General features: G+C 42.4%; 1 protein-coding gene across 1 annotated transcript in view; it reads left to right on the plus strand.

The window, feature by feature from the left end:
- RBMX2 (RNA binding motif protein, X-linked 2) overlaps positions 1-8432 on the plus strand; it is a 12533-nt gene extending 4101 nt beyond the window's left edge. The window contains exons 4-6 of the mRNA XM_008576786.1: positions 5284-5413; positions 7093-7267; positions 7827-8432. Of these exons, the coding sequence (XP_008575008.1) occupies positions 5284-5413; positions 7093-7267; positions 7827-8320 (799 nt within the window). The 3' untranslated portion in view covers positions 8321-8432. The remainder of the gene's footprint in view (positions 1-5283; positions 5414-7092; positions 7268-7826) is intronic.
- The last annotated feature ends 18637 nt before the right edge of the window (positions 8433-27069 follow it).

The raw sequence follows: 27069 nt of genomic DNA on the forward strand, positions 1-27069 counted from the left end.
GTCCGGTACGGGGGCAACACTGAGGGTTGCGATCCGTTGCCGGACACGGAAAAAGACAAAAAAAAAATAAAAATAAAAAAATAAAAAATAAAATAAAAAATAAAAAATAAAAAATATTTCTCAAATGGCGTCTCATTATTATTTTGCTTTACCTTTATTTCATCATCAGTGAGGTTGAACATCTTTTCGTACATTTCCAGACCATTATTATTTATTTTTCTTTGTAAATCATTTGTTCATATTATTTGCCATTTTTTTCCTACTGGTGTGTTTCTCATTTTCTTGTTGAGTTTACATAAGCCTTTCATGTATTAAGGATATTAACTCTTTGTTATAACACTTTGTCATGTATTGTTTTACTGTGGGCTGATTTTTAAAAAATTTAATGTTATAATACATTACCATTATTCTTTCTTTTTTAAAATTTAATTTATTTTTAATTAATACATAATGTACATATTTATTGGGTACATGTGATATTTCGGTACATTTATACAATGTGTAATGCTTCAATGCTCAAATTGTCTTAATTTGGGAGTCAGTGGGAGTCCCTTCAAGCCAGCTCCTGTATTCTTTTTCTTTTTCTTTTTCAATTTTTATTTTGACATAATTTCAGGCTTAAAACAGGAAAGTTATTACATAGTATAAAGAATACCTCTGTCTCCTTCACCCAGATTCTCCACATGTTACAATTTTACCACATTTGCCTTGTTGTTATTTCTCTTCATGTATACATAATTTTTTTCTGAACCATTCGAGAGTCAGTTGCAGACACGATGCCCATTCATCCCCAAATTCTTCAATGTGTATTTCCCAAAAAAACAAGGACATTCTCTTGTTTAACCTTAGTACAGTGATCAAATTCAGGAAATCAACACTGATACAATATTGTCATCTAATCCGTAGACTTTATTCAGCCTCACTGGTTGACCTGATAATGTCCTTTATAGAAAAAGAAAAAAAAAATTCTTTCTGGTCCTTTATCTGTGATATAAATTATAAATATTTTCTCCTAATTTGTCATTTGTCTTTTGGGATTTTTTATTTTTTTGGTAAGCAAAATTATTTTATTTTTGTTTTTATGCATTCACTCATTTATGTGTTTAAATTAGCCCATATAGTATAATTGACTTTTTTGTGAGTGTACAGCCATTAAATTTTCATACATGTGTAGATTTCGGTAATCACCCCCCACAATTAGAATGAAGAACAGTTCCATCACCCCCCCTGCCCAAAAAAGGGGAGCATCATCATCCCCCTTCAGTATTTTATTTTATTTTATTTTATTTTTTGTCTTTTGTCTTTTTCCGTGTCCGGCAACGGATCGCAACCCTCAGTGTTGCCCCCGTACCGGACCGGGGACCGGCAACGGGACTGCAACCCTCGGCGTCGCTCCCGCGCCTCGCTCAGCCAGTGAGTGGGAACCGGTCTGTATGTGGGATCCGAACCCTTGGGCGGGAGCGCCGCCACGCTTCCCAAGCGGCGCACTTATCCAGTGCGCCACCGGGCCGGCCCAGTATTTTATTTTTATGTGGTCAAATTTATCAATCTTTTATTGCTGCTGGATTTTGAGTCATATTAGAAAGTATTTCTCCCCCCTCACTCATCTGTGTTCTATTCAAGTACTTGTATAGTTTTAACTTTGTACATTGAAATCTCTGATCCATTTAGAGTTTATTCTGTTGTACAGTGTGAAGTTTGGATCCAGTTTTATGCATTGTCAAATGGTTATCCAGTTGTCCCAGCACCATTTATAAAAAAGTCCATATTTTCCCCAGCAAATTGGGATGCCACCCTTATCATATATTAATTTTTTCACATACACTGAAGTCTTTTTTTGGCTTTCTGTTCTGTTGGTCAGTCTGTTCATTTGCTGGTACCAAGCTAGTTATTCATAGCTTTTCAGTACGTTTAATACTAGCTGGTAGAGTTAATCCCCCTCATTGTTCTTTTTTTAAGTTTTCCCTGCTATTCTTACAATTTTTCTTTTCTTTTTACAAGAACCTCAGAATCAACTTTTTTTTAGCTCCCAGGGGGAAAACTTGTATTTTTATTGGGATTACATTAAATTTATGTATTAACATGGATACAGATTTCAATATCTTTATGATATTGAGTGATCCCTGTTCAAGTCTATATTTGTGTCTTTCAGTTTTTTAAAAAGTTTTCTTTACATAGGCTTTGTATATTGCTTGTTTTTAACAGTATTATTTTTTGTTGCTATTATAAGTGGGATTTTCCTTCCATTATATCTTCTAGCTAATTATTGTTTATATATGAGGGTGATTGATTTTTTATATCCTGTTACTTTACTGAATTGTTATACTGTGTGTTTTTATCAGATTCTCTTGGGTTTTCTACATATCTGACCATAGATAATCTGCAAACAGAGATAGTTTTACTTCTTTTTCATTTATCATATCACTTTTCTCATCTAATTGCATTTGGCCTGTATCTCCAATGTTTTGTTAAATAGTTCCTGACCTTAGTTGAATTGCCTCTCGTATTTTCCATTAAGATGCCAGATTTCCAGCTGAGGCGTATGCATGTGATCATGTAAATGTATCCAGCAATTCCTATTTTATTTTTATGACTTTCTTTTTCTTTTCTTTTTATTTAATTATTTTTATTTATTATTAGCCTATTCATTCTTATAAATTGTGATATTTCTTAACACCCTTTACCCGACCTATCACATTCCAAACCCCCTCTCTCCCTCCCCCGCATCTCTGGTATTCTTAGGTTTGTTCTCTCCTGAAAGTTCAACATATTGTTGTGGTCTTTTCTTTCTTTCCCTCATTCCTTCCTTCTTCCCTCTTTTCATCCCCTCCTGCCCCCCTCCCTTCTTTCCTTCCTTCCTAGCAGCTAGTTATGATTGAGAACATGTGATATTTCTGTTTCTTTGTTATGACTTTATTTTTCTAATTTATAAAGCTTTAACTTAACTGGGATTTATCTTTTTATAGGAGTAAGGCAGACTTTTTCTATTTAATTAATTTCTGCTTTTATCCTTATTAACTCCCATCTGCTTTCATTAGGTTTGCTTTCTTCTTTTATATTCTTTAAATTTTTTTAATTGACACATTGATTATACATATTTATGGGGTACAGAGTTATATTTCAATACAGGTATGCAATGTGGGGTGATCAAATCATGGTAATTAGCATATTCACTTTTTTAATTTAAACATTAAAATTCTTCAGGGTTACAGATTTTCCTGCATATGGCTTTAGCCACGTCCTTTAAGTTTTGGTATATGTTTTTTTCATTTTTCTTATTTTCTAAATAGTCTGCCATTGATTTTTTTTCTTTGTTTTCTCTTTCTCTTTCATCTCATTGTTAACTAGGAGAGTAGGTATCAAGTTTTAGTTAGTAGTGCATTTTTTGTTTAAAATATTATTTCCAGCTTTATACCATTGTAATTGGAGAACATAGTCTGTTCTATTTTTTGGAGTCCATTGACATTTACTTTGTGACCTAATCTATAGTCAGTTTTAATACATATTTCATGAATTCTTGAAAAGAAATTGGCATTTCCTTGTAGGATTCAAAGATATCTATATATCTAAAAGTCTGACATTAATATTTGTTAATATAACTTTTGTTATATTAATTAAATATTTATCTTTATTGATATATATATAATTATATATTAATTACATTAATTCCTCTGATCTTATTTTATTTCTGTCAACTTTGTGTGTTATAACTTCTCTATTAGTTTCTCTATTTTTTTATTGATGCATAATTTTTTAAATTAATTTTTTTATTGCTTATGATATTCATGGGGTACAAAGTAAATTGTCACCACTCATGCCTAAGATGTGATGGCTATAGATCCATACTGGCAGCATACCCATTACCACAAATTGTGATTATACCCCATGTCCCCCACCTAATTATCCCTGCAATTATCCCCAACCTCCCTCCCCATCACCCTTTCCCCACTCCACTTTGTATCCCTAGGTATGTTCTCTCCCTCTGCAAGTCCAATGCACCATTCTGGTCTTTCTTTCCTTCCTTCTTTTTCTCTTAGCTCCCACTTATCAGTGAGTACATATGGTATTTATCCCTCTGTGCTTTGCTTATTTCACTCAACATAAGTTTCTCCAAGCTCATCCATGTTGTTGCAAGTGGGAGAATTTCATTCTTTTTTATGGCAGAGTAGTATTCTATGGTGTATATATACACATTTTCCTTATCTAATCTTCCGTCAATGGACATTTAGGTTGGTTCCATATCTTGGCTATTGTAAACAGAGCTGCGATGTACGTGAGAGTGCAGCTATCCCTTCGACATGATGATTTCCATCCCTTTGGGTATATACCCAGGAGTGGGATTGATGGATCATATGGAAGATCTCTCTGCAGTTGTTTGAGAAACCTCCATACTGTTTTCCATAGTGGTCGTACTAATTTGCAGTCCCACCAACAGTGTAAGAGCGTTCCCTTCTCTCCACATCCTCACCAGCATTTGTTATTCTCCATCTTTTTGATTATAGCCAGTCTAACTGGGGTTAGATGATATCTCAATGTGATTTTAATTTGCATTTCCCTGATAACTAGTGGTTGAGCATTTTTTCATGCACCTGTTGGCCATTTGTATGTCTTCCTTTGAAAAATGTCTATTCAGTTCCTTTGCCCATTTTTTAATTGGGTTATTTGTTTTTTTACTGTGTAATGGTTTGAGCTCTTTGTATATTATGGCTATTAACCCCTTGTCGAATGCATAGTTAGCAAAAATTTTCTCCCACTCTGTAGGTTGTTGTTTAGTTTTTTCATTAAAGTTTTTGATTTTTTAATTGATGCATAAAGTTTCGTGATTTATACCTTTGTTATGCATTAGGACCTTTTTCTTTTTTCTTTTTTTTTTTTTCCTTTTTGTCTTTTTTTTCATGTCCGGCAATGAGTGAGCGGGAACCGGTCTGTATGTGGGATCTGAACCCTCGGCGGGAGCACCACTGCACTCCCAAGCGGCACACTGTAGCAGTGCGCCACCGGGCCGGCCCATGCATTAGGACCTTTTTCAACATAAAATAACTGTCTTTGTCCCATTTAATGTTTTTATATTGGCCTTGAATTCATCTTCGACCTTGATATTGTCACCCATTTTTTGGGTGTTCCTGCTATATCCTTGTCTTAACTTTTTATTTTCAACCTTTCTATGTTATCTTGTTCTAGATTTGTCTTATGTACAGACTGTTTCAACTTTGTCTTGTCTTCTAATTTGAAAGTTTCTGCATTTAAAGTCAACAGTGTCTTACTCTTTTATAAAATAAATAGATATGGGGAGATTGTTAACATTAATCTTGTGCGGGACAAGAAGACCGGGAAATCCAAAGGATTCTGTTTCCTCTGCTATGAAGACCAGAGGAGCACAGTTCTGGCCGTTGACAATTTTAATGGGATCAAGGTGAGTGTGCTTATTGAGCAGGATTTCACTGGATTTTTTTTCGTGTTTCATTTTCCACCTGGTCCCCCCAGGCACCAGGACAATACTGGTCAGTTGGTTGTGTTGTGAGGGCTGCAGAAGTCACACTGGGCCAGGACTTGATTGCAGGAAATAATTCTGTTGGCCCATTGCCCTGCCGGGACTTGCTCCTTTTCCCCATCTGGTAGCAAACGACCTCCCCAGGATCATAGGCCCATGCCTGCCCCCCATCCAGGCCTCTTTTTTTTTTACCTCTCTCTCCTTACCCTCCACTTATATCTCTGGTGCACTGGAGAATGAAGAGACAAACAAACACTGCTGTTCCTTATTGTTCTGTATCAAGGGATTTGGGCCTTCATCATGGCTCCATGACCTAGGACATAGCCATGTATGTCTGTCATATGTTTCTAGTGACCTTGCATATTGGGTCCTGGAAATTCTTTAGTTAAAATCTGATGACAAATTCTACAAAAGTAACTTATTCTGAAATTTACTGCCTTCTGTTCTTTCTCATCCCCTCCCTTGTAAGTGAGGCACTGAGCTGAGAGAAGGAGATGGGGCAAGTCGGGCTTACTTATGCTCCACATGGTCTCTACACTCATTTAGGAAAAATGCTGCAGTTGAAATGAGCATTGTCACAGGGCGGGGGGTGACTCTTGATTTGGAGTGTTTGTCATTGAATGCACCAGTATGGAACAGCTGGAGATTATAGAACTGGGTAGAACAAGGTTCTAGGCTTGATTTTTAAGGGAGTCAACAGTCAGAGGGAGTCACTGTAAAAGGCAGGCTTTCAAAAATGTTTCAAAATGGGAATAAGATGGATGACAGAAACTGCTCAGGCTTAAAGGTAAGAATTAAAATCTGCTCTTGTATTGGGACAATAAAAACTAAACTTTAAAAATTTCGGATGCTTTTGCCTATGGAATAACTCTGTATCTGCCTGAAAAGAGAATGTTTTTATTTTAAGTGAGGGGTTAATTTTTTGTTATTGTTCACCTGGAGAGTTGTGAGTCATAACACAAGAAACAATAGCAGTGATTGTTCCAGTAAGGTGAGGGTGTAGCAAGGTGTGAGGGCTTAAGAAAAAAGAAGGTGGTCTTTTCTTGGTTCCTTCTCCCCTCCCAACTATTCGTCTGACTTTGCCTCCTCCTAATTACTGTGCTGGGAAAGCAGCTATAATATTAAGCTAGGTTTCAGGAATTCCTTCTAGTTGCCAGGCTTTCCCAGGGTGTGTTTCACTGTAAACTGCTGTTACAGATTAGGGGTAATTCATTATGCTTCTAAATTCTCACAGTCTTCTCTGATGCTTGTGCTTTGGGGCAGTACTTCCCAGCCTTTTTCCACTTCATGGCACACATAGAATATGAAGATATTTGTATAGCACTCTGGGTTAAACTGATAAGCCTGCTGGTACAACCACCCCAGGGGCTCCAGCTGCCCCAGGCCCCACCTGGCTGTCCCGAAGGCTGAGTATATTAATATCTAGGTATATGTACATTCTGTGACACACCAGTTGGGCAGGTCTGTGTTTGTGATTTCCCCAGAAATAAAATTAGCAAGAAAGTAATAGATGTGGTTCAAAATCATGGTTCTCTGCAGCTTGGGTTGAAATAGTTTGGTATGAGGGCTGTGTTTGCTGAAGCATTGCTTGTTTTGCTTAGATCAAAGGAAGAACTATCCGAGTGGATCATGTGTCTAACTATCGAGCTCCTAAGGACTCAGACGTGGATGATGTGACCATAGAGCTCCAGGAGAAGGGCTGTGGGGCCCCTACCCTCCCACTGAGTTTGTCTGAGAGCTCTGAAGATGACAAACCCACAAAAAAGCACAAAAAAGGTAAAGAGTTAAGACCCAAGAGAAGATTCTGGGTGGTCTTAGTGTCTGCTCTTTCCAGCATTCACTGATGACTGACACTCAACTCTTTCAACTCCTAAGTGTGAAAGGAGAAAGTGTGGGGAACCTTAGTTTAATTGGAAAAAGGGGAGATACCAGCGGAAGGCTAGTGTTATGGGTTGAATTGTGTCCCCCAAAATTGATACATTGGAGCCCTAACCCCCAGTACCTCAGAACGTGACTTATTTGGAGATTGGGTCTTTAAAGGTAATTCTGGGTGCGAATTGCCTTGTACAGCAACTTGACATATCAAGGGTGGTAGACACCTGAGTTGGCTTCTCAGAGGCACTTTCCTGGAAGCATGGACTGTGACTGCTTCACGCTGCTGTCAAAAATGTTTTTCTTATGCAAATTCTCCACCTCCTGGCATGGGAACAGTTTTGAACTATAAACCCCTGTGTTTGATGTAACGTACTCAGAGAAGAAAGGCACTTCTTTTAAGAAGTATTTAAAATTGTTGTCCTTTTCTTTTTGCCACCCCCTTCCCCCCTTTTTCCTCTAGACAAAAAGGAAAAAAAGAGAAAAACAGACAAAGAGAAGACTGACCAAGAGGTACAGGTAGAACAGCCAGCCTCCTCTTCATCGCCCAGAAGCAAGACAGTAAAGGAAAAGGATGACGCTGGCCCTAAGAAACACAGCAGCAAGAACTCAGAGAGGGCTCAGAAGTCAGAGTCCAGGGAGGGGCGGAAGTACCAGCCCGGTTCCCCTGAGGTCAGGACTGCCTGCCGTGGGGGAGAAGAAGACCTGGACAGGGAGTCGAAGAAGGAGAAACCCAAGCATGAGCACAAGTCCTCAAGCAGGAAGGAGGCAAGAGAAGAAAAGAATAGAGATCAGGACAGAGGGCGAAGCTTGGACACACACTCTAGCTGCCACAACGGGCGTCCTGAGGGGTGTAGTCATAGAAGCAGAAGCCAAGATAAGTCCCACAGGCATAAAAGGGCCCGGCGCTCCGGGGAGCGGGAGTCCTTGAATCCTATTGACCGCAGGCATCACTGAACCCTGCTCAGCTGCTCGGTAGATTTGGAAATGAATTATGTTTTTTTAAATGCAAACAAATTTACCTATGCTGTTTTTATATATAAAAATCTCTGGGGTCAAATTCTTTTAATCTCTTGTGTAGTAGAGTCATTCAGAGGGCTGTAGCTTCAACAACCAGATATTCTGGACTTTTAGCACAATCTATTGTCCCTGGGAATACACTTGGTACTGACGAGAATATATGTCCTACCTTTTGGTTCATAAATAGGGCCCTTGAACCCATAGACCCCAACTTAAGAAGATATTGCCAGGAAAAAGAAAGTACCAGACAATTAAAGAATTCTGATCTTCGTGCTAGATGCTAGAACCCAACATCACAGTACCTCTCCAGTTGGCAGGTAGGGTAGAGAAATGTGGCTTATTAGGTTTGGACAGCTGGATGTAAATGTGATTCCTAAGATCAGCCAGCTCTGTCCCCAAGCTCCTCTTTAAATTTTTTTTTTAAATGTCTTCTGTTTTTTTGGTTGATATGACTCCACAATTTTTCCTTGCTATTTATTTATGTATTTATGCATTTATTTGTATTGAGGTGAAATTCACATAACAAAGTTAACCATTTTAAAGGGAACATTCAGTGGTATTTAGTACATTCCCAGTGTTGTGCAACCAGCACCTCTATCTAGTTCTAAAACATTTTCTTCATCCCAAAATGAAACTTTGTACCCATTAAGCAATAACTCCCCATTTCTTCCTCCTCCCTGTCCCTGGCAACCACCAATTTGTATTCTGTTCCTGTGGATTTACTTATTCTGGGTATTTCATACAAGTGAAATCATACAATAGTGGCCTTTTATGTCTGGCTTTTTTCACTTAGTGTAATGTTTTTGAGGTTCATTTACATTGTAGCATGTATCAGTACTTCATTCCTTTTCATGGCTACATAATATCCCATTGTACAGGTGTACAACATTTTGTTTATCCCTCAGTAGGTTGACATTTGGATTGTTTCTATCTTTTGGGCTAGTCAGCTCCCTTTTTGTGTTGCATACATCCCAGGCTAGCTCTGGGCTTAGTCTGCTTTTCAAGTAGCTGCTCTTGCTGGACTGGGAACACTTTGTCAGGTCCATTGCCACGTCTCTCTGGTCTGCTTGGCATTTCCTTCTCATTTTGAGTTTTTGCTTTCTGTTTTATCAATCAGTCCCTCATGAGTTTGGAAGGAACTAGTTCACAGGACCTCTAATACCGTTGCTGAATTTTTAAAATTGAATTTCTGACCTTGCAAAAGGGAGGAGCAGAGCTTGAATAGTGAGAACACTAAGTTAGGTTGCCCTGTGTGTTAGTTTGGGGCCCAGATTAGATGTGCAGGAGATTTGCGGGGGGTGGGGGGATGTGGAGGGAGCTGCAGGAGTTGGAAAGCTAGCAGACTATGATGTAGGTCTAACCTCCAGAGAAGAGAGGGAAGGAAGGGAGAGTGGGTAGGAAAAGTCTTGTGGTGCAATTCAAAGAAAGTTTCAGAAAGACCAATGGTGAGTATTTGAGCCAGAGTCACCTGTCATTAGTTCTGCTAGATCAGCCTTGGTAAACATGAGTCCTTGCTGTTGGCCTCCATCTCAGCTGTTGTGGCTACTCTGCTCATGTGCCTAGCGTGCCACTTCTGTGGTGGCCAGTGACAAAGGCCCATGCACCTGGCTCGGTCATTTTGTCTGGTTGTTTTTATGTACATGGCAAGGAATTGGATGACATGATTGTGGGGGCTCGTTAGGCAAGACTGAAATTCATAGGGCAGGAGCTGATGCTGCAGTCCACAGGCAGAATTCTTCAAGGAAACCTGTTTTCCTCTTAAGGCCTTCCATTGATTGGATCAGGCCCGCCCATATTATTGAGGGTAATCTTTACTTAAAATCAACTGACTAGATGTTAACCACATCTGCAGAATACCTTCACAGCCACACCTTGTGATTGAACAACTGAGTACCATAGCCTAAGCCTAGTTGCCACATAAAACTAACCATCACAGTTTACTAACTTGTCCCTGGTGTGTGTGTGGGGGTGGGGGGGGACAGTTTCAGAGGTCTCCACTTGGCTTTTCTCACTGTGACGGCTCTTAGCCTGAAGGCTGTGGACCCGCGTGGGGGTTACTCCAACTACTAAGTCGATTCCAGTTACACACTTGGGGCTAGGAAATGACCACTGGGTAGGTCAGCAGGCCTACTGAGAATCCTATTTTAGCCAGCAGTCCAGACATTACTCAGTCTCTGTAAGCCCCCAGTCTAATGGGGGCTGCAATGATGCTTCTAGTATGTAGGTATCAGTCAGCCCAGTATTCCTCAAAATGTCTGAGTATTCTTTCCCCAGTGTATACCCAAATAAGTGGATATAGGTTCCTTTGGGGAAGTACTGGGCAAATCACATACTCGCCATCATCCTCCTTCCAGGCACCCAGCAACCTCTTTGCAGATGTGAAAATGGGCTTAAGTTTGGGAGCTGACCAAGGAATTAGAACTTTTTATTGGGAGGCAGGAGGGGGGAGCCTCCATCAGCCTCCTGTTCCTCCACTCTTTCAGCTTGTGGATATTGAGCAACACCCTTGTTGGCTGTATGTGTTGCTCCTAGGGACACTATTCCATTAGTCATCTACACTACTCCATGAAGGTAAATCCCCTTGGCAGCCCATCATCCCTTGTGGTGGTTTGTTATGTTCTCTGTGGCCTCCTGGCTTTGGGGGGTTAAGCATCTCCACCTGGTCTGTGTTACTCTGGGGCCCCATCATCCCTGTGGATATTAATGAGCCTAGTTCTGTGATGGTCTCTCTTACTGTTCTCCCTGGCCTACAGAGGTGGCCACCTGTGAACTTCGTGGTGCTGGCTCCCCTTTCACCAGTGCCTTCCCGATGGCCTCAGTGCATGGGGTGTCCTCTGGCTCCCTTTTAGAACACTACTTTCTGTTGGGGTTTTGACCTCATGTAATTTGTCCACTCCAGCATGCCCACCTCCCTCGGCCTTCTCATTTCTTCCTCTGCCATTTGCCAGGACAGCACAGGTCTTTCTGCTTTGCTCAGTGGCCATTACTTTCACCAGGCCTCTGAGAGCCACCTCAGTAGAGACATCTCACCCTCTGTGGTCCTTGCCAGGGGGTTCCTGAGAAGATGCTCCCAATTAAATGAATTCTTGCTCTTCGTACAGCACCCTTGAAATCCAAACCCAGTACTGCCTTGGCTCCTGCCAGTATGTGCCAGCCAATTTTTGCAGATCTTTGGTATATACTCCCTTCTCTTTTATTAGGTCCAGTACCTCTCCAGCCAGGTTATGTTAGGATTTAGCCCTAGTTATCAGCTTAATAACCAGGAGAGGGGCTGGGGACAGCTCCTTTGAGAGGTGTGGAGGATATTGACATTAATGATATAGAAATAAAACATGTATTTCACAGGGCCAAAGTCCTTAGTTTAATCCAAAGCCTGTAGCTTAGAAGGACCAAAGTCCTGTAGTTTAGGAGGCCAGAGCCTCTAGTTTAGGGGGGCCAAAGCCCAACCCTTTAGGAAAACACGTAGAATTGCTAAGATTAAGAAAGACCAGAAAACTTTCACAGGACTAAAGCCTTAGATGTAGATAAGAGAATGGAAGCACAGCAAAAAGTGATTGCTCTGGGGGCAGTTGCCCTTGGTGCAGCTAACCCTAAATGCTGGGAAAGTATATGAGCTAAAATCTTCAAGGATATTTTGCTAGTTAGTGCTTAGGGGAAGTTCCACATCTTGCCCTAAGCTGTTTCTTTGAGTTTCTTGGGGAGCTAAGTGCTGCTATGGTGATTATCTCTTTTCTTTTGTACGTCAAATGGCTTAATTTTATGACTCCTTTTGATGGTAAATTGCTTAAACTATTTTAAGTTGCACCTGCTTTAATGAAGATTGTCATGTAACCAGTTTGTTTATGCTTTCACTATGATTGATTAACCACCTGTGTTTCCTTCTGTAACTTTCTTGTCTTTACCATACAAACTGAAGCAAAACCTGACCATGCCTGGGCTCTCGTCTCTTGAAGGAGTTTGCCCTGGGTGCAGTCCCTTCGGGCTTCTCATTGCTCTGAATACATGGGCTCTGAGAAATCTTTTGCATCTCTGTCACTCTGTGAGAGGTGACAGGGGCCACCTCCTTTGAGGGGACATCAGTTGCCTAGTGTGGGGAGCATCCTATGCAGCACTTCCGGCTCAGGGGAAGTGCTAGCTCTTGCTGGGGAAGAGGGGGCTTCCTCTGCAAATGGATGGTGGGCCAGAGTGTCTGTAGATTGGTCAGACATTTCCATCCCATGTTGCAGAGTTCCAGGGCTTTCCAACCACATGAATTCGTGTGGCCCTGACTTCAGCAGAGCAGACCTGCTATGTAACAAATACTACTACTTAATCTCCCTGGAGTTCTGCAACTGTCACATCTTCTCTTGGGCTCAACTGTATCCGCTCCTCCACTGCAGGAGGTGAGGGCCTCTTTGTAAGCTCTACAGAAGCCCTCTGGTTCTCACACTCTGTCTTCTGCTGCTTATTGTCACCCATTTCTCATTACCCTGCTGCAGGGCATCAACACAACACTGTTAAGTTATCCAGACATCTTTGCTGCCTTCATAGACCTTAGTCCTCCTGGATTTTTCTTAGGCCGCCACTGGTACTACTTGTTCTAGTTTGGGTTCTCTGAAAGGCAGATGCCAAGATGGGATTAGACATCTGAGAGATTTATTAGGGAAAATGCCCATGAGGGAAAATGGGGAGGAAGCCAGAGGAGTCGGGGGAGCCTAACTTCTCAACTCACCCCTGTGGAGGAGAGAGGCAAGGAGAGAGCGGCAGGTGGGAAAAGTCTTAGACTGCAGGGTTATTTTTACTGTATTATAAATTGACAAATTATAATTGTATGTGTTTCCTGGGTTGTAGTGGATTGAATTATGTCCTTCCCAAACTCACTGAAGTTTGATTTATGTCCCCCAAATTTTATGTATTAGAAACTTAGCCCCCACTGTGACTGTTAAGAGGGTGGGAAATCCTATTATGGTAATTGGAAGGTGGCCTTGAAGAGGTGATTAGATTGTAGGACCGTGCCCTGGTAAATGGATTAATAATGGTGGTCAGGGGTGTGGTTCTGAGGGCTTTAAAAGAGGAGGAGAGTCTGTCTTTCACTCTCTCTGCTCTCTCTGCTTCCACCATCTTGCAACTTGAGACCCCTGGGTCACTGTTGCCACCACCAGATGGACTTTGGACTTCCCAGCCTCAGAAACTGCAAGCAATAAATTTCATTTTCTTTGTAAATTACCCAGTTCCAGGTATCTTGTTATAAGAAACAGAAATGGACTAATACGGGGGTACAAGGTGATGTTATGATTTATGAATATAACTTGGGATGATTAGATCAGCTAATATATCCCTCACCAGCAGTGCAGTTCTAAGAATGTTGCAATGGAACAAAGTTGTCTGTTTGGAGAGGCAGGCCACTACAGGCCCTGAGCACCCCTGCACATGCTTGGTGTCAACCTGCAAGGCTTATCTGTCTCCAGATAGTCACATAGGCGACTAAGCAGGGCAAGGTGACCACAGTGTGACTGCTGTTTAACTGCTCACTTCCGAGGGGAGGTCACAGTTTGCTTGTTGCTCCAAAACTCCCAAGCCCTTGACCCCAGGTTCCTCAGCTAGGATGCAACCCCTGCAAGTGTGGCATCCACTGAGCCCGTTACATTGCCTTGTGGGACATGGGGACCAGGGAACTGGAGAAACTCTGCTGATGCTCATGCTGTTTGCTGTGTTGTAATAAATGGTCTTGTTCTGACAACTGTCGACTTTCTACACCCCTGACGTACGGGCAGGTTTACTCCTTGCCATCTTCTATGAGGTTGGCAGTCTTCCTTGACAGCTTCCCTGACCCACAGTCTCACGTTAGGGGAGGCTCGTGTCTTGCAGGAATGGCCTGCCTTAGTGTGTCTGCCACACCAAGAGACGCTCAGGGGAAGTTTGGGCTTGGCGGAATAGCAGTGATGGCCGGTGGGTTCAGCCATGCTGCATTTTGGCTGCAGCAGCTGTGGCCACCTGTCAGTTATGCTCCCTGCAGTCAGACCTGTGAGGTATGGATCCTCGTACACCCTGCACTAGGCCCAGCCTGCAACATCCCACCATCCATTGGTTTTAGTTACCCTCTGGGAACAGTGAGTGTTGACTTGTTCCTTTCATGGGTTTATTTCACAGAGGACAGTTGGAATTCATTGGTGGACAAATTCCCAGTGACCTCAAAGCTAAACAGCCACATTGAATGAAGTGCTCATGGAGAAGGCTTTTTAGTTCTTGGCTTATCAATATTTTTTTGATGTGGCCAAAACACCTGAGTCTGTCTGCCTCTTTTTTGCTCCCTCTAATATATTAGGGCATGTGCCTAGTAAGTACCTGTCTTGGCAGTTTATGGACTCATTGAATGCTAAATTGGAAATAATCCTTATCTGGTACAGGCTGTCTTGTCTGTAAACATGTTTTGAAGCTCTTTGAGAGGAATAACCTGGTCATTGTTTAAATGGTGTTCTAGTGAAGTGTAAAGTGCTCGGCGCCATGCTGTCACAGCCAAAGAATAAAGTCAAACATTTCCTGGTGTCTTTTGTCTGAAAATGTAAACTTAGAAGACATAATTTTGGGTGTGATTATTTGCACTGTGAAGGGTTTAACCTAGAGTTCTTCCTTTTCTACACAAGTGGCCCCTGATTTCTACAAATTTTACTAGAAACTGCATTATAAAATAGATAAGAGCAGGTCATATTTTTCAGTAGGAGGTAATCAGCAATTACATTTGTGATAAGCATTTGGTATGCTGTAAATTAAGTGTGACCAATAGTATGTCATCAAAGATACATTGGCCCCTAGATTAGACATTAAAAATACTGAAATTATGTGTCAGGTCCTATAAGGGGACAAAGCCATATGCCACATATTAATTGTTACTCTAAAGTATACACTTGTCACACAGATGTATAGCTGTTGTATATTTAATCTCAAACCAACATGTTGTCTGTAATGAGCATTGATCAAAAATGTGGTTACTGAGACTTCCAATCAAGATGGCAGAATAGACGGTACCCAGCGTCACCCTCTCCACAATCAACCAATTTACAACTATTAAAAAGCAACAAACTGCCAAGCTGGGGCCGCTAGAACTCAGGGAAAGAAGAGAGACCTACGGAGTTCATGAAGGCAGGAGAAGCCATGATGAGAGAAAGAAAGGACCACTCTGACCATTTCGAGCCTTGGCCATTTCTAAGTGGCCCTGATGAGCACATGGAGCAAGAGCTGGCAAAAGCTGCAGCTGTGCCCTTTGTATGAAGTTGCTTGGAGGCTGCAGGGGGGAAGAGGGCCTTGGTGGCCCCCAGCGAGACCACTAACAGGGTTCCTGTAGACCCACATAGGAGTGAGGGGTCACAGACAACAGAAAAAAGGAGTCACTCAGAGGCTGGTGACTCACTGCAAGGGACTGGTGCATCGCCCGTCCTATGGGAAGTGTTTAGAGGGCAGGCGGTGGGGAAGACAGGCCCACTGGGGGAATGATGGGGCACAGCATGGACAGCTGATCTGCCCTCCAATCAGCACAGGCCTACTGTGTGTAGACTGGTCAGGAATATAGAACTGCAGGGTGAGCAGTTTGCTGAAAAGATTCAGGTCCAGACCAGGGTTTCTGTACTGAATCTCATGAAACCCAGAAGTACCTATAAAGTCAACCATTAAAACCTGAGCTGCATAAAAAGGCTTCCCCAGGGAATCAGCAGCAAAGCAGCAATTTACCTCCACCACACAGCTCAAGTACTGGTCTGCACAGGAAGTTCCCCCATTTTAGAAGTAAGCAAAGGTGAACAAATTAGTTCCAGTGCAGAGTTTAAGTGGTGGGAACAGTGAATAATCCAACACGGAACTGAAAGAAAAAACAAAAACCCACAGATCAGAGACAAATTTCTGGTATTAGCCAGTAAAGGTCTAACACCACGAAAGAACACCTATAAAACCTAGAAGGACAAGAAGCCCCTTGGACTCCCAAGCCAGAGTGGTGGAGGGCCGAGGGCCTCAGCCACACCCCTCCCCAAGTCCACATCCAGCCAAGCCACAGCCACAACAGAGCAGAGGCCAGAGGCCCCCTGGGTTCCCCTGTGGGAATGAGGAGGGTGCCACGGGCCTCGACCTTACCCCTCCCATGCTCTTCCCCCACAACCTGTCCCCCTCCCCTTCCTCTCTCCCCGCAACTGCTCTGCAACATCTTAGGATGTAAAAATAATAATAATAAATACATAAATTTTTTTAAATGCTAAAAAAAAATGTTACTTTTTGCCAGCTTAGAATTTAGAAGAGTACATTGGGGATGATTGAAGATGACCTTGCCTCTTTACAGAAATCATTCAAAGAAGTCTGAATGAATGCTTTCTTTTTTCTCACGCCTCTTGAGAAGCTGAGGCATTTGATATCATTCTATTCACCTTAGTTTAGTAGCAGACTTGCTTAAGATGTGATGTTGGTGGTGATTATGATGGTGCTTCTTCAAGAGAAAGGCATTTATGGACAAGCAACTAACAGCAGTAAAAACAAAACAAAACAAAAAACTTCATGATTATTAATTTAAATCCCTAAGTTCTTTGGGTTTTTATTAGAATACCATGTGTTGTTAAGTGATAAAGTACACTGAGTGGGTGTTACCAGAGTGTATGTCTTTGTGTGCTGTTTTCACTTCCATGTGCATTTCCATGTGTTTATATTGTCACTATCTTTGTCATTTTTAGTGGCCATATAGCATTTTTTTCTGCTAATACAGCACACCAGTCTCCCACTTGCACTGTTTTAATTTTTCATTATAATCAATAGTACTGCTATTAACATTTTTATTTTTCTAGTCCTTTTTAAATTTTTCCCTTCCTTTAAGGTTTCCTTAGATTGTATTTCCCAAAGTGACCAGGCCCAGACGTACAGATAGAACCACACAGCTTGTCTTACTTATTGTCAGATTGCTTTTCAGAAAGATCGTATTTGTAGAACCATCAGTACTGTAGAGTTTATGTGTAATTCTTTCCCTACATTCTGGAAAACCCTGGATTTTATCATTTTATTCCTTTTTTCTTCTCTGAAAGGTATATTGTGACAACTTTAGGTTATTCTAATTTGCAGTTTCATTCATTGCAGGTGAGGCCGTCTGTGCATTTTTTACATGTAGTGCTTTAGTATAATTCTTTACATTTAAATGTTTCTATCTCCAAGGACTGTAAATACTAGCTCACACATTTTTAATGTATTTTGGCCAGCAGGCTTTGAACAGCTAGGTAAGCACCTTTCCTCCCATTCTGGTGCTCACCTTCTGATATTTATTAGACCAAAAGCAGTTTTGAAAATGAGGGCTGGCTGACTTTGTTTATTCAAAGCTACAATTGCAAGCACAGAAATAGAGCAAAGCAGTGCCACCAGGAAAAAGTGGCTGTCATATAGCACACTGGCATTCTCTATCTCTCCCTCCCTGTTTTCTGCCTTTCTGAGGGCAGATACTCAATTAGACTTCTTTCTAAAGTCAGATGTTAATACACTTGTCATTCCATAGACTGCCTTGGGAAGGATACTTGATTCATTGGTAATAGAATGATTCTAGATCCATTAGTAACTGCTTCTGGAGAGAACCAGGTAGGAGCTGGGCAAGGGGAGGGGCTGGGGGAGAGGGAGAGGCTTACTTTTCACTGTATCTTTTGTACTTTTGTATTCTGTAAATTACTTATTAATAAAAATGAGTTAAAATCATATGTACGGTCACTGTCATTACTGTGGACCTTTAAAAAATGACTTTAATATGTGTGCTGCCGCACGTGATGAACTTCAGTAGGTGAGAGCAAGCAGGAATGTGTGTGCAGACACAGGCAGGCACATTTGGGTGTAGATGGTATTTGGGCAGCAAAACTGCCTGTCTACTTTAGACTAAAGTTCAGTTAACCTAACATTTATGGACTGTAGGAATAGCATACAGGAAATTTACTTGCCTAAAAATATTTCCCCAGGAGTTTTGGGTAAGGCTGGGACCGTTCTCTGACCTAGCTTCTTGGATAAAGCTGGAGTGTGAGAATAACTATTTGAGTGATCATCTTCGTGTTTACTGAGTGGATAGAGGGAGGCCAGAGTGGTGTTTCTGTCAGTGGAAGCTGTTACTAGCCAAGCAACGTGTTTGAAGACAGCTGGTGGGCACAGATTCCGATTTGCTTTTTGTGATTACTTGACTTTGGTGTTTTATATGGGGCCTATCCTTCCTCTATCAATTGAATCTTGGCCAAGTACAGGCTATGACTGAAAAGCATGAGCTCCCCCCAGCCACATTGGTGGGTCATGTGTCTTGAAGGGGTCAAGAAGATTCCCGGAGGCTTCAAAGCCCCTCCGAGGAATCAGGTCTCTGTATTGCCCTAGATGTTCAGGGATAGACTTTGGAAGTGAACTTTCAGGGAACCCCTCAACCTCACTTGAATTGGCTTGTGCCCATGAGGCCATGTACTAACCAGACCTGCACTGTCCAATAAGGGACCCACTAGCCACATATGGCTATTTAAATAAAACTAAATTAAAATGAAAATCGAGTTCCTTAATCACTGGACTGTGCATACATAGGCCAATCCCATTACCACAGAACATTGTATCAGACAGTGCTGAACTGGACCGTTCAGGCATGACGGGCTTGTTTGTAGCTGTGTGATCCACAGTGAAAGCCTCTTTGAAGCCTTCCATGCCTACTTAAACCCTACCTGTCCTTTGAGGGCTGGCTCAATTCCAGTTCTTACAGGAAACTTCTGACCACTCCAGCTCACAGCAATGACTCCTTTCTTGGAACCCCCTGGAGCACACGAAATACTTGATGACACACTGTCTTCCTGGTATCATATTTGCTTGTCAGTCTTATCTTCCCAGCAGGCTGCAGAGTCCTCAAGAACAGAGCTTAAATCTCACACTGCCTGGAGGTGCATCTATATGTGAGCTGCAGCCCCTCTTCTTATGCGCAATGCATAGCAAAAGCATCTATCAGACTTTCCTTTTCTCCAGCTGTCTTTTGTACTTTACTCTTATTTTCAATATTTTTAAGAATCAGCATGTAGGATACCATGTCATGCTTCAAAAACCATTTATTTTTGGAGGAAGGTCAGCATGCTTATTTAGGCATAGCAACTTCGGCTTCTGTCCTGGTGACGGGGTGGGGGTGGGGGTGAGGAAGATTTGGAAAGGTTGGCAGTAGATCTTGAAAACAACTCATTTCAGAGCCCTGACTGGAAGTACTAGGTTTATCAGGGTCTGTGAACAAAGCAGGAGATAGAGACATTTACTAGGCTTTCCAGCTGAGGCTGGCAAGCTAGAGGATTGATAATTTAGCACTCAGAAAGAAGCATTTCTAGAATAACTTAGGGTTTTAAGTGTGCTTTCACAAAGAGTCTTTATTTGCTCCTTTTGACAACCCTGTGAAGAATCCAGGACAGGTCAGTGAGGCCAGACGCTTTGGCTAAGGTCACATAGGTAGAAAGTGGCCAAGTTGGCACAAGGGCCAGCTCCGCACTCCCTGCACCCCGATGCTTCTAGAGCTAGCTCTGCAGAACCTACCTCCCTCATCTGAACAGATAACTGTCCAAAAAAGCCTAATGAGCTAATTCCACACAAAAAGGTAACTTTCAACTCTCAACTGCGGGCATCGATTTCAGAATGTCCAGGGAAAGCAGCAGTGCATTAAAAGGCCATCATTTTTCACCCACTTCGGTTAAATGTTAAGTTGACTGACCTCAAGTGATCTGTTTGTTGCGTGAGCTATAAAGGACTGGTGTGGCCAATAAGCGTCTCCATTTAGACCCATTTTTCTGCACCACTTGTTTTGTGCATAGGGCTCTTAAAGCATATAAAAAGATTATTGTATCTGTAAGGACAGAAATGAGCATTTATCTATGTTGCTGATACATCATGACAGGATGTTACATGAAAAGACACAGGATAATAAAGCATGTACTTTCTTATTTCCAGTAAAAGACAAAGTTCTCTTACACCTCTTGCATTACCTAGTTTTTATCTTCTCCAGAAATATAACCTTGGGAACCTCAAGAATCTAAGGTTCAAGCTGATGTAGTAGATAGCAAACTTACCCCCATATAAGGAGAAAAAGTTTAGCTTTTCAAATTAATAATGCAGTACTGGAATGTGCTGGTAGTTTAAAAAATAAGAATGACTTAGAAATTAATAAGGAAAAAGCCAAAATCTGCAGTGGCAAAGGCAAAGGCTTGAATGGGGAAATCTACAGTCTGAAAAAGCAAAACAAAGACTTTTAGATACAGGATTGAGGCATGCTCTGCAAGGCCATATTCTGAAAATCTCATTGCAGGGGAAAATAAATCTTTGTTTTTAAAGTTTGGGGATCTTGTTTAAAGTGCAGATGCCTAGACACCATTTTCCAGAGATGCTGACTGGGCAGGTCTGGGGAGGGGTCAGAATGCTGCATTGTTAATAATCATCACCTGGGTGATCCTGATATAAGCAGTCCCAGACGTCACTTTGAGACACTGCCACCAACTTGCAGTCACTATTAGATTCTGCATATTGCTTAAGATTGGCAGGTGGCTGGTGTCCTAGGATCACAGCACACATGAAGCTCATCCTGAGGAGCACAGTAGACCCTTTGGCTACCAAACTGGTACTTTCAAAGCAAAACTGCTGAAGAGACATCAAGCAGTGGGTGTGGCGTTCACAGTGTATCAGAAGTAGAGAGTTAGATGTCATGTTAAAATTTAGCCAGCTTGGTGAGACCAATTTTCTTTCAAAAAGCAAACCTTGTAGAATTCAATGGCTTGACACAGGTACCCTGATGCTGCTTTGGTCAGCTTGTGGGCAGAGAAGTGGGGTTCATCTGGTTGACACTGGTCACTGTGAAAACAGACATGTGCCTGGGGCATTTATGGTTAACGTGAATGGGCCACGATGCACACTAAGTGCTAGGGAATGACACCTCACACTATGTACTGATTTAGATTCCCAATAAAACCGCATTTGTAGAAAATACACTATAAGCTGTAATGGGCATGTGCGGGTCCAGAAGTTTCTTTTTCTTGTGGGCTTTCATAAATAGGCATCACTGTAATTTTTAATAAATTCTCCTCTGTGGGCCTTTTTACTAATTTTGAGCATTGTAGTTAGCACAAGTTTGGCTATTTGTGCATTTCTTCCTCGAAAAGCTCTTATCAGAGCAAAAATATTTTATTTGAATTTATAACTGCTGCTCCTTGAGTTCCTGTATTGGGCAGAGTGCAGGGGTTGGGAGGATGTCCCCGTCAAACTAGAAGTACAGAAGAATGTGATTTTACTACGGGGATTGGACATGCAGTTGGAAACCTAGATGGGACCTTTTCTACTTGCCTCTGAACTCTGCAGTCTGTCCGTGGTCACTGCCCAATTCTGGGGTGTACTGGTGGCTGGATGTAGTCCTGAGCTGGCAGGAAGAAAGTGTGTGGGATGAAAGCCACAAGCCCTGTGAGGTTTGAGCCTGGCTCTGCCGTTTTCTGGCTGTGCAATTTCAGGCAGGTCATTTCCCTCCATTTTCTTGTCTATAAAATAGGACATGAAGACTTGCGGAAGGAGTACGGTATAGTAAGCTATTTCCCTTCCATGACTCTGTTTCTTTGTCAACAAAATGCAGGTAATACTTTGCAGGATAGATGTAAGAAAAGCACTCAGCAGAATGCCCAATGAATGTTAGTTACTTCTAGTATGTGTCGCCCCCGTGCTGTGAGGTTCTGGTTAGAGAACTACATAACCTGCAAACGGCAGTCTATATGCACAGTAAGTACTATTATTTCAGCCCCATATTGGTGGTGGGTGGGGCACTGCAAGCCAGGAGCCACTCACCCCAGGGGGATGAGTCAACAAAACATCTACATTCAAAGCAGCATAACTGAGAGGTGTATTATAAAATGATGTAGATTTTGTACCTGAAGTGTCATCATTTGAGGAATATGCACTGGCAAGAGCACTTTCATGTTGAAAGAGGGTGGGGAACTGCCAAGACAAAAGTGAAATACTATCTGAGAGTTCTGCCCTTTGCTGGACAGTGAACACTAGAAATACTTGGAAATCCTCAAGGGCTGGAGCACAACCATTGTGGCAGCATACACAATAATCTCTATGCTCTGCAGTCTCAAAGAATTGTTCTCTGGGGCTTTGGCTGTTCCTAGGCTTGACTTCCCAGAATTCTCACCAATTACAACACCCAGGATTGGCCCCAGACTTGGATGTGGACCTTGGCTGCCCCCAGTTTCATTTCAAGGGCTCAGGTCACAAAAAATGTCAGCCATGTCTGCCCCCTCCCTTGTGGGGCTTGGAATAACTAGAACGTTATAGATCCCTCTCTGAGAGATGATAGGGGAGGTCTTAGGGAGAGAAGAGGGGAAGGGATGTCCATTTTACCACCCTGATCTCCTTTTGAAGAGTTCTCAGCCATTGTGGCATCTGGAGCAAGAAAGTGGTGCGTGGGGCTGCAGAAGTATGGAGGTGGTGGTAAGGCAGGGTTTGGGGCCAGACCCTGGCTTTCCTCTGTGGACCTTCATCACCTCTTGGAATGCAGAGGCAGCCAAGTCCCAAAAGGGCACAAAATAGGTGGGGGTACGTGGCTGGGCTACAGGGTAGCCACTCCAAGGTTCGAAAGGAAGTGGAAAACCCATGAAGGCCTAAATACATGTGTGATGAGAGAAGTGTGTTTTGTACTGATTGTGTGGAGAGCAGAGTATTATTTTAAGAGTTTGACTCTAGTTCTTCCAAGAAGATTTGAGGCAGCTTATGGATTAAGACATTGCAAACTACGATACTTAAAGGGATAAAACTCGGACGGGGCCAATCGAAAGCACCTGGCTACACAGTAGACTCGCCAGGAGAACTTTAAAAACATGCATGCTGGTCCCACCCCAACTGAATAGGAATCCCTGAGGGTGGGGCAAGTATTGGCATGCTTTTAAAATTCCCCAGGTGACTAATGCAGCTGGGCTGAGAAGCCTGAGGGGGATGCTAGCACATGCCTGACATGAGTAGATTGTCAGTAGTTCTCAGCATTGGTTGTAAGTTAAGATCACCTGGGAGCTTTTTAAACTCCCACTGCCTGGGTTGCAACCCAGACCAACCAAATCAGAATCTCTGTGTGTGGGACCCGGGCGTCAGTTGTTTTTAAATTTTGCCAGAAGGTTCCAATGTGCAGCCAGGGCTGAGAATCTTTGCTCAGTGTAGTTGTTCACAAACATGGCTGCACATCAGATGCACAGGGAGAAGCATTTGGGAACACCTGACATAGAAACTAAATTTGACTCTGCTAAAGCATTAGTTCATTCAATAATTGTTGAGCATCTACTATTCGTCAGTCACTGTGTTAGGTGCTGGGGATGCAGTTATGAACAAAACAGACAAAGGCCTTGCCTTCAAAAAGCTTATATATATTCATGCAAATATATCCTGTATCAGAGGATGAGGGCAGGAATTTTTGTCTGCTTTGTTCACTGCTGAATCTCCAGTGCCTGGTACATACTAGGCATCTTACAAATAATTGATGAATGAATGATGGACCGAATGGTGAATTACGTGCTATGAAGAAAAATAAAGCAGGATAAGGGGGCTAGTGTATATGTGTGTGTGTCTATTTTACACAGGGTGGTCAGGGAAGAAGGTTTTGCTTTTTGAGCAAAGAACCAAGGAGATGAGGGAGTCAGCCCCACAGCTATCTGCGGGTGGGGAGTTCCTGGCAGGGAAAGCTCAGGCAAAGGCCCTGAGGGGAGCGTGCTTGGCATGTGAGGAGAGCAGTATGGAAGCCAGTGTGGCTGGGGTAGAGTGAGTGACAGAGAGGGATGAGGGGAAAGGGAAGGGCGGGCAGTTCACGTAGGGCCTTGCAGACCACGGTAAGGACTTTGGCGTTAAGGGAAACATAACGGCCTCTTTTTCTGTGTCTGACACTGGAGAACATAGGTATTCATATATACAGAGACTACCGTTTTCCTGGGGCTAAATACCATCAGGAATTTCTGTGCCACTCAATAGGATGCTGAGTATCTTATTGGAGCATGCCTTTCACTGCAGTTTTACAGTGGAAAAAACCAAAACCCAATAGAAAGTGGAATCAGCCAAGACAGTCCAGATGAACCAAGGAATCAGCTCGGCAAAGGGAAAAGCCCGTCAGTAGGCCTCCAGACTGGAGATTCTGCCTCTCCTCTTTATCATTTTACTTGGAAATTGTCATCTCTAAGTGAGGGCTGAGGTTGTCAAATAGATGTTCATCCTAATAAATGAGAAGTGACTGGAAAACTGACGGGCCGTGTGCGTGTGCATGTGTGTGTGCACATGCCAGGAGCGGGGTTAAAGTGAACCAAGAAGAAAGCAAAGGTGACACAAAACAGAGGAGGATGCATAGCTTCAGCTGTCATGGGAGGCAGCCTAAGAGTGCTTAGGGAAGGGGGATTCCCAGGATCACACCGAGGAGTTGCGTGGTCTTTTGGAAAGCTGCCTACGAGGCATCAGTCCTCAGGGACACGGGGAAGTAGTTAGACTCAGCACTCATTTCCCTCGAGCAGGGCCCTCTTCATTCTGCTGCCACCAGGCCTCTCACCTGGTCCCTGCACTCCCTTTTACCTTTCCTCCAGAGGCTACGGGAATGGCTAATGAGTGCAACTGTCCTAAGGGGCTAAGGGACAAATGTGACTTAGTGCACTTAAAGTGCACAAAGTGATGACAAGCCAAAGGTGAGGACATTGATGAAGACATTTTCAGATGCCAGGAGCTGGCCCCAGCTGGGAGAGATTTGGGCTTGGGAAGATGTGAACAGGGAGTGGATCCTGACACCCCTCAGGCCCACCACGCAGGCAGTCCCTTACTTTACCTTGGTGACTGGGCCACTTCTGTCAGGGCCCCACTGTATCACGAAGAGGGGCCAGTGACAAATATTTACCTTAAGACTGCATGAATTCTCCGGATCTAGATCTGCGAGACTGTCTGCGATCAAAACACAATATTGGAAAACAATTATTTCTTAGACATGTACAAACTATTGGCACAAAAATAATCTCAGTACTTTTGTCAAAGAATCATAGAAATTAGGCAAACAGAAAAAGCTGAAAGAGGTGAGATCCCTAGAATGCTGGGCACTGGTCTTGGTCCTTTATCAGACACTGGGAAAGATGGAGAGTGATGTGAGGGGTGGTGAGCACTGGCTGGAAGGCCAAGAGAGGCAGGCATCCTTGCAAAACCACGCAAACTCTTTGCTCATCTGTAAAATGAGAGATTAGGCTGTGGGTGATTTCTAAGAGCCCCTACAACACTCTAGTTTAAATAGCAAAAAGAAAAAAGTCTGCTAAGCTAAAGGAATGACAAAAAGGAAGGTGTTGGTCTAAATAGTTAGGTACTGTGAAATTTGGACAGCACTGAGTCCTCCTCTGTGTCCCAGATGTCAATATGCCAGTGACTGAAATTCAGCCCAAGGATGTAGAAATGATACTGAGAAAGAAGTTTCAAAAAGACCCACAACTAGGGAGGCAGGTAGTAGTAGAAAGAGCAATGGACTGTTTGGAGTCAGAAAATGTGTTTGAGTTTTAGCTTCACTGCTTAGAGCTGGGTGAACACTAGCGAGTTACTCCTGACTTCTCTGACTCTTTCTTCCTTTGTAAAATGGAGATGCGACTACTTTCTCACAGAAGGACCAAATGAAATAATGTATATGTATTTGATATGCCTTTTATAAATGTATAATCATAAAGGACCAAGAAGAAAGGTCTCTCTCTAGATTACTCTTTGGGTTATGGATTCTAGAAAAAATATAGTAAAACCTCAGTTACCTTGAATATGCGGGAGATCCCACTAGTTGAATTATCTCATGAAACTGGTTAACAAGAATTTCCTCTAAATTTTACTATCTGTAGCTATTTCTTCCAAAGTGTCTGAATGTACTTTCCTACTTTAGGAAGACTTGGATACTACACATATTTGAACTGACTTTTTGATGATTGAGGCCATTTGGGTTTATCAGGACCATCATTCCAAATATCAGTTTTTAATCTAAGGTAAATGCATACCAACCCATCTGGATATACCTACAAAGCTGTTTTGATGAAGAAGGCACAAAAAGATTCCAGGTATTTGAGGGCCCCAGATAATCTGAATCAAGTTGAGATGTTATTGTCTACTCTGTGAAACTAAGAATTTGTATCGCTAGCTCTATCTCCCCACTGAATCTAGACTTAAATATCCAAGTATGTGTGAGACCTGTCCACCTGAACGTCTGATGGGTCTCTCAAGCTCAACACAGCCCAAATAGAATTCTTGTGCCCACTCACCTCTCCACCTTTTTTCCTCTCCGAGTCTTTCCTGTCTCACCAAGTGGCACCACCAGCCACTAAGTTGCTTAAGCCAAAGTCATAGGAATCATCTTGAGTTTTCCATTTTCCTCACTCCAACATCCAGTCCCTCAACAGATCCTGCTGACTTGGCTTTCAAAACATATTCTTTTTTTTTTTTCCAAAACATATTCTGAATCTGTTCACTTCTCACCACTTCCACTGCTATCCCTGCCCCCTCCCCCTGCCCCACAAGTCCAAGCCACCATCATCTCTTGCCTGGCTTTCGTAATAGCCTCCTAACTGGCCTCCCTGCTTTAACCCTATCCCTACTCAGTTCATTCTCCAAACTGTATGCAGAGGGATATTTTAAAAATTCATAAATTAGATTATGTCACTTCTCTGCTTCAAATCCTCCACAGGCTTTCTTCT

The sequence above is a fragment of the Galeopterus variegatus genome, unplaced genomic scaffold, assembly GCF_000696425.1.
Source record: "Galeopterus variegatus unplaced genomic scaffold, G_variegatus-3.0.2 Scaffold1401, whole genome shotgun sequence".
In the NCBI taxonomy this organism is placed as follows: domain Eukaryota; kingdom Metazoa; phylum Chordata; class Mammalia; order Dermoptera; family Cynocephalidae; genus Galeopterus; species Galeopterus variegatus.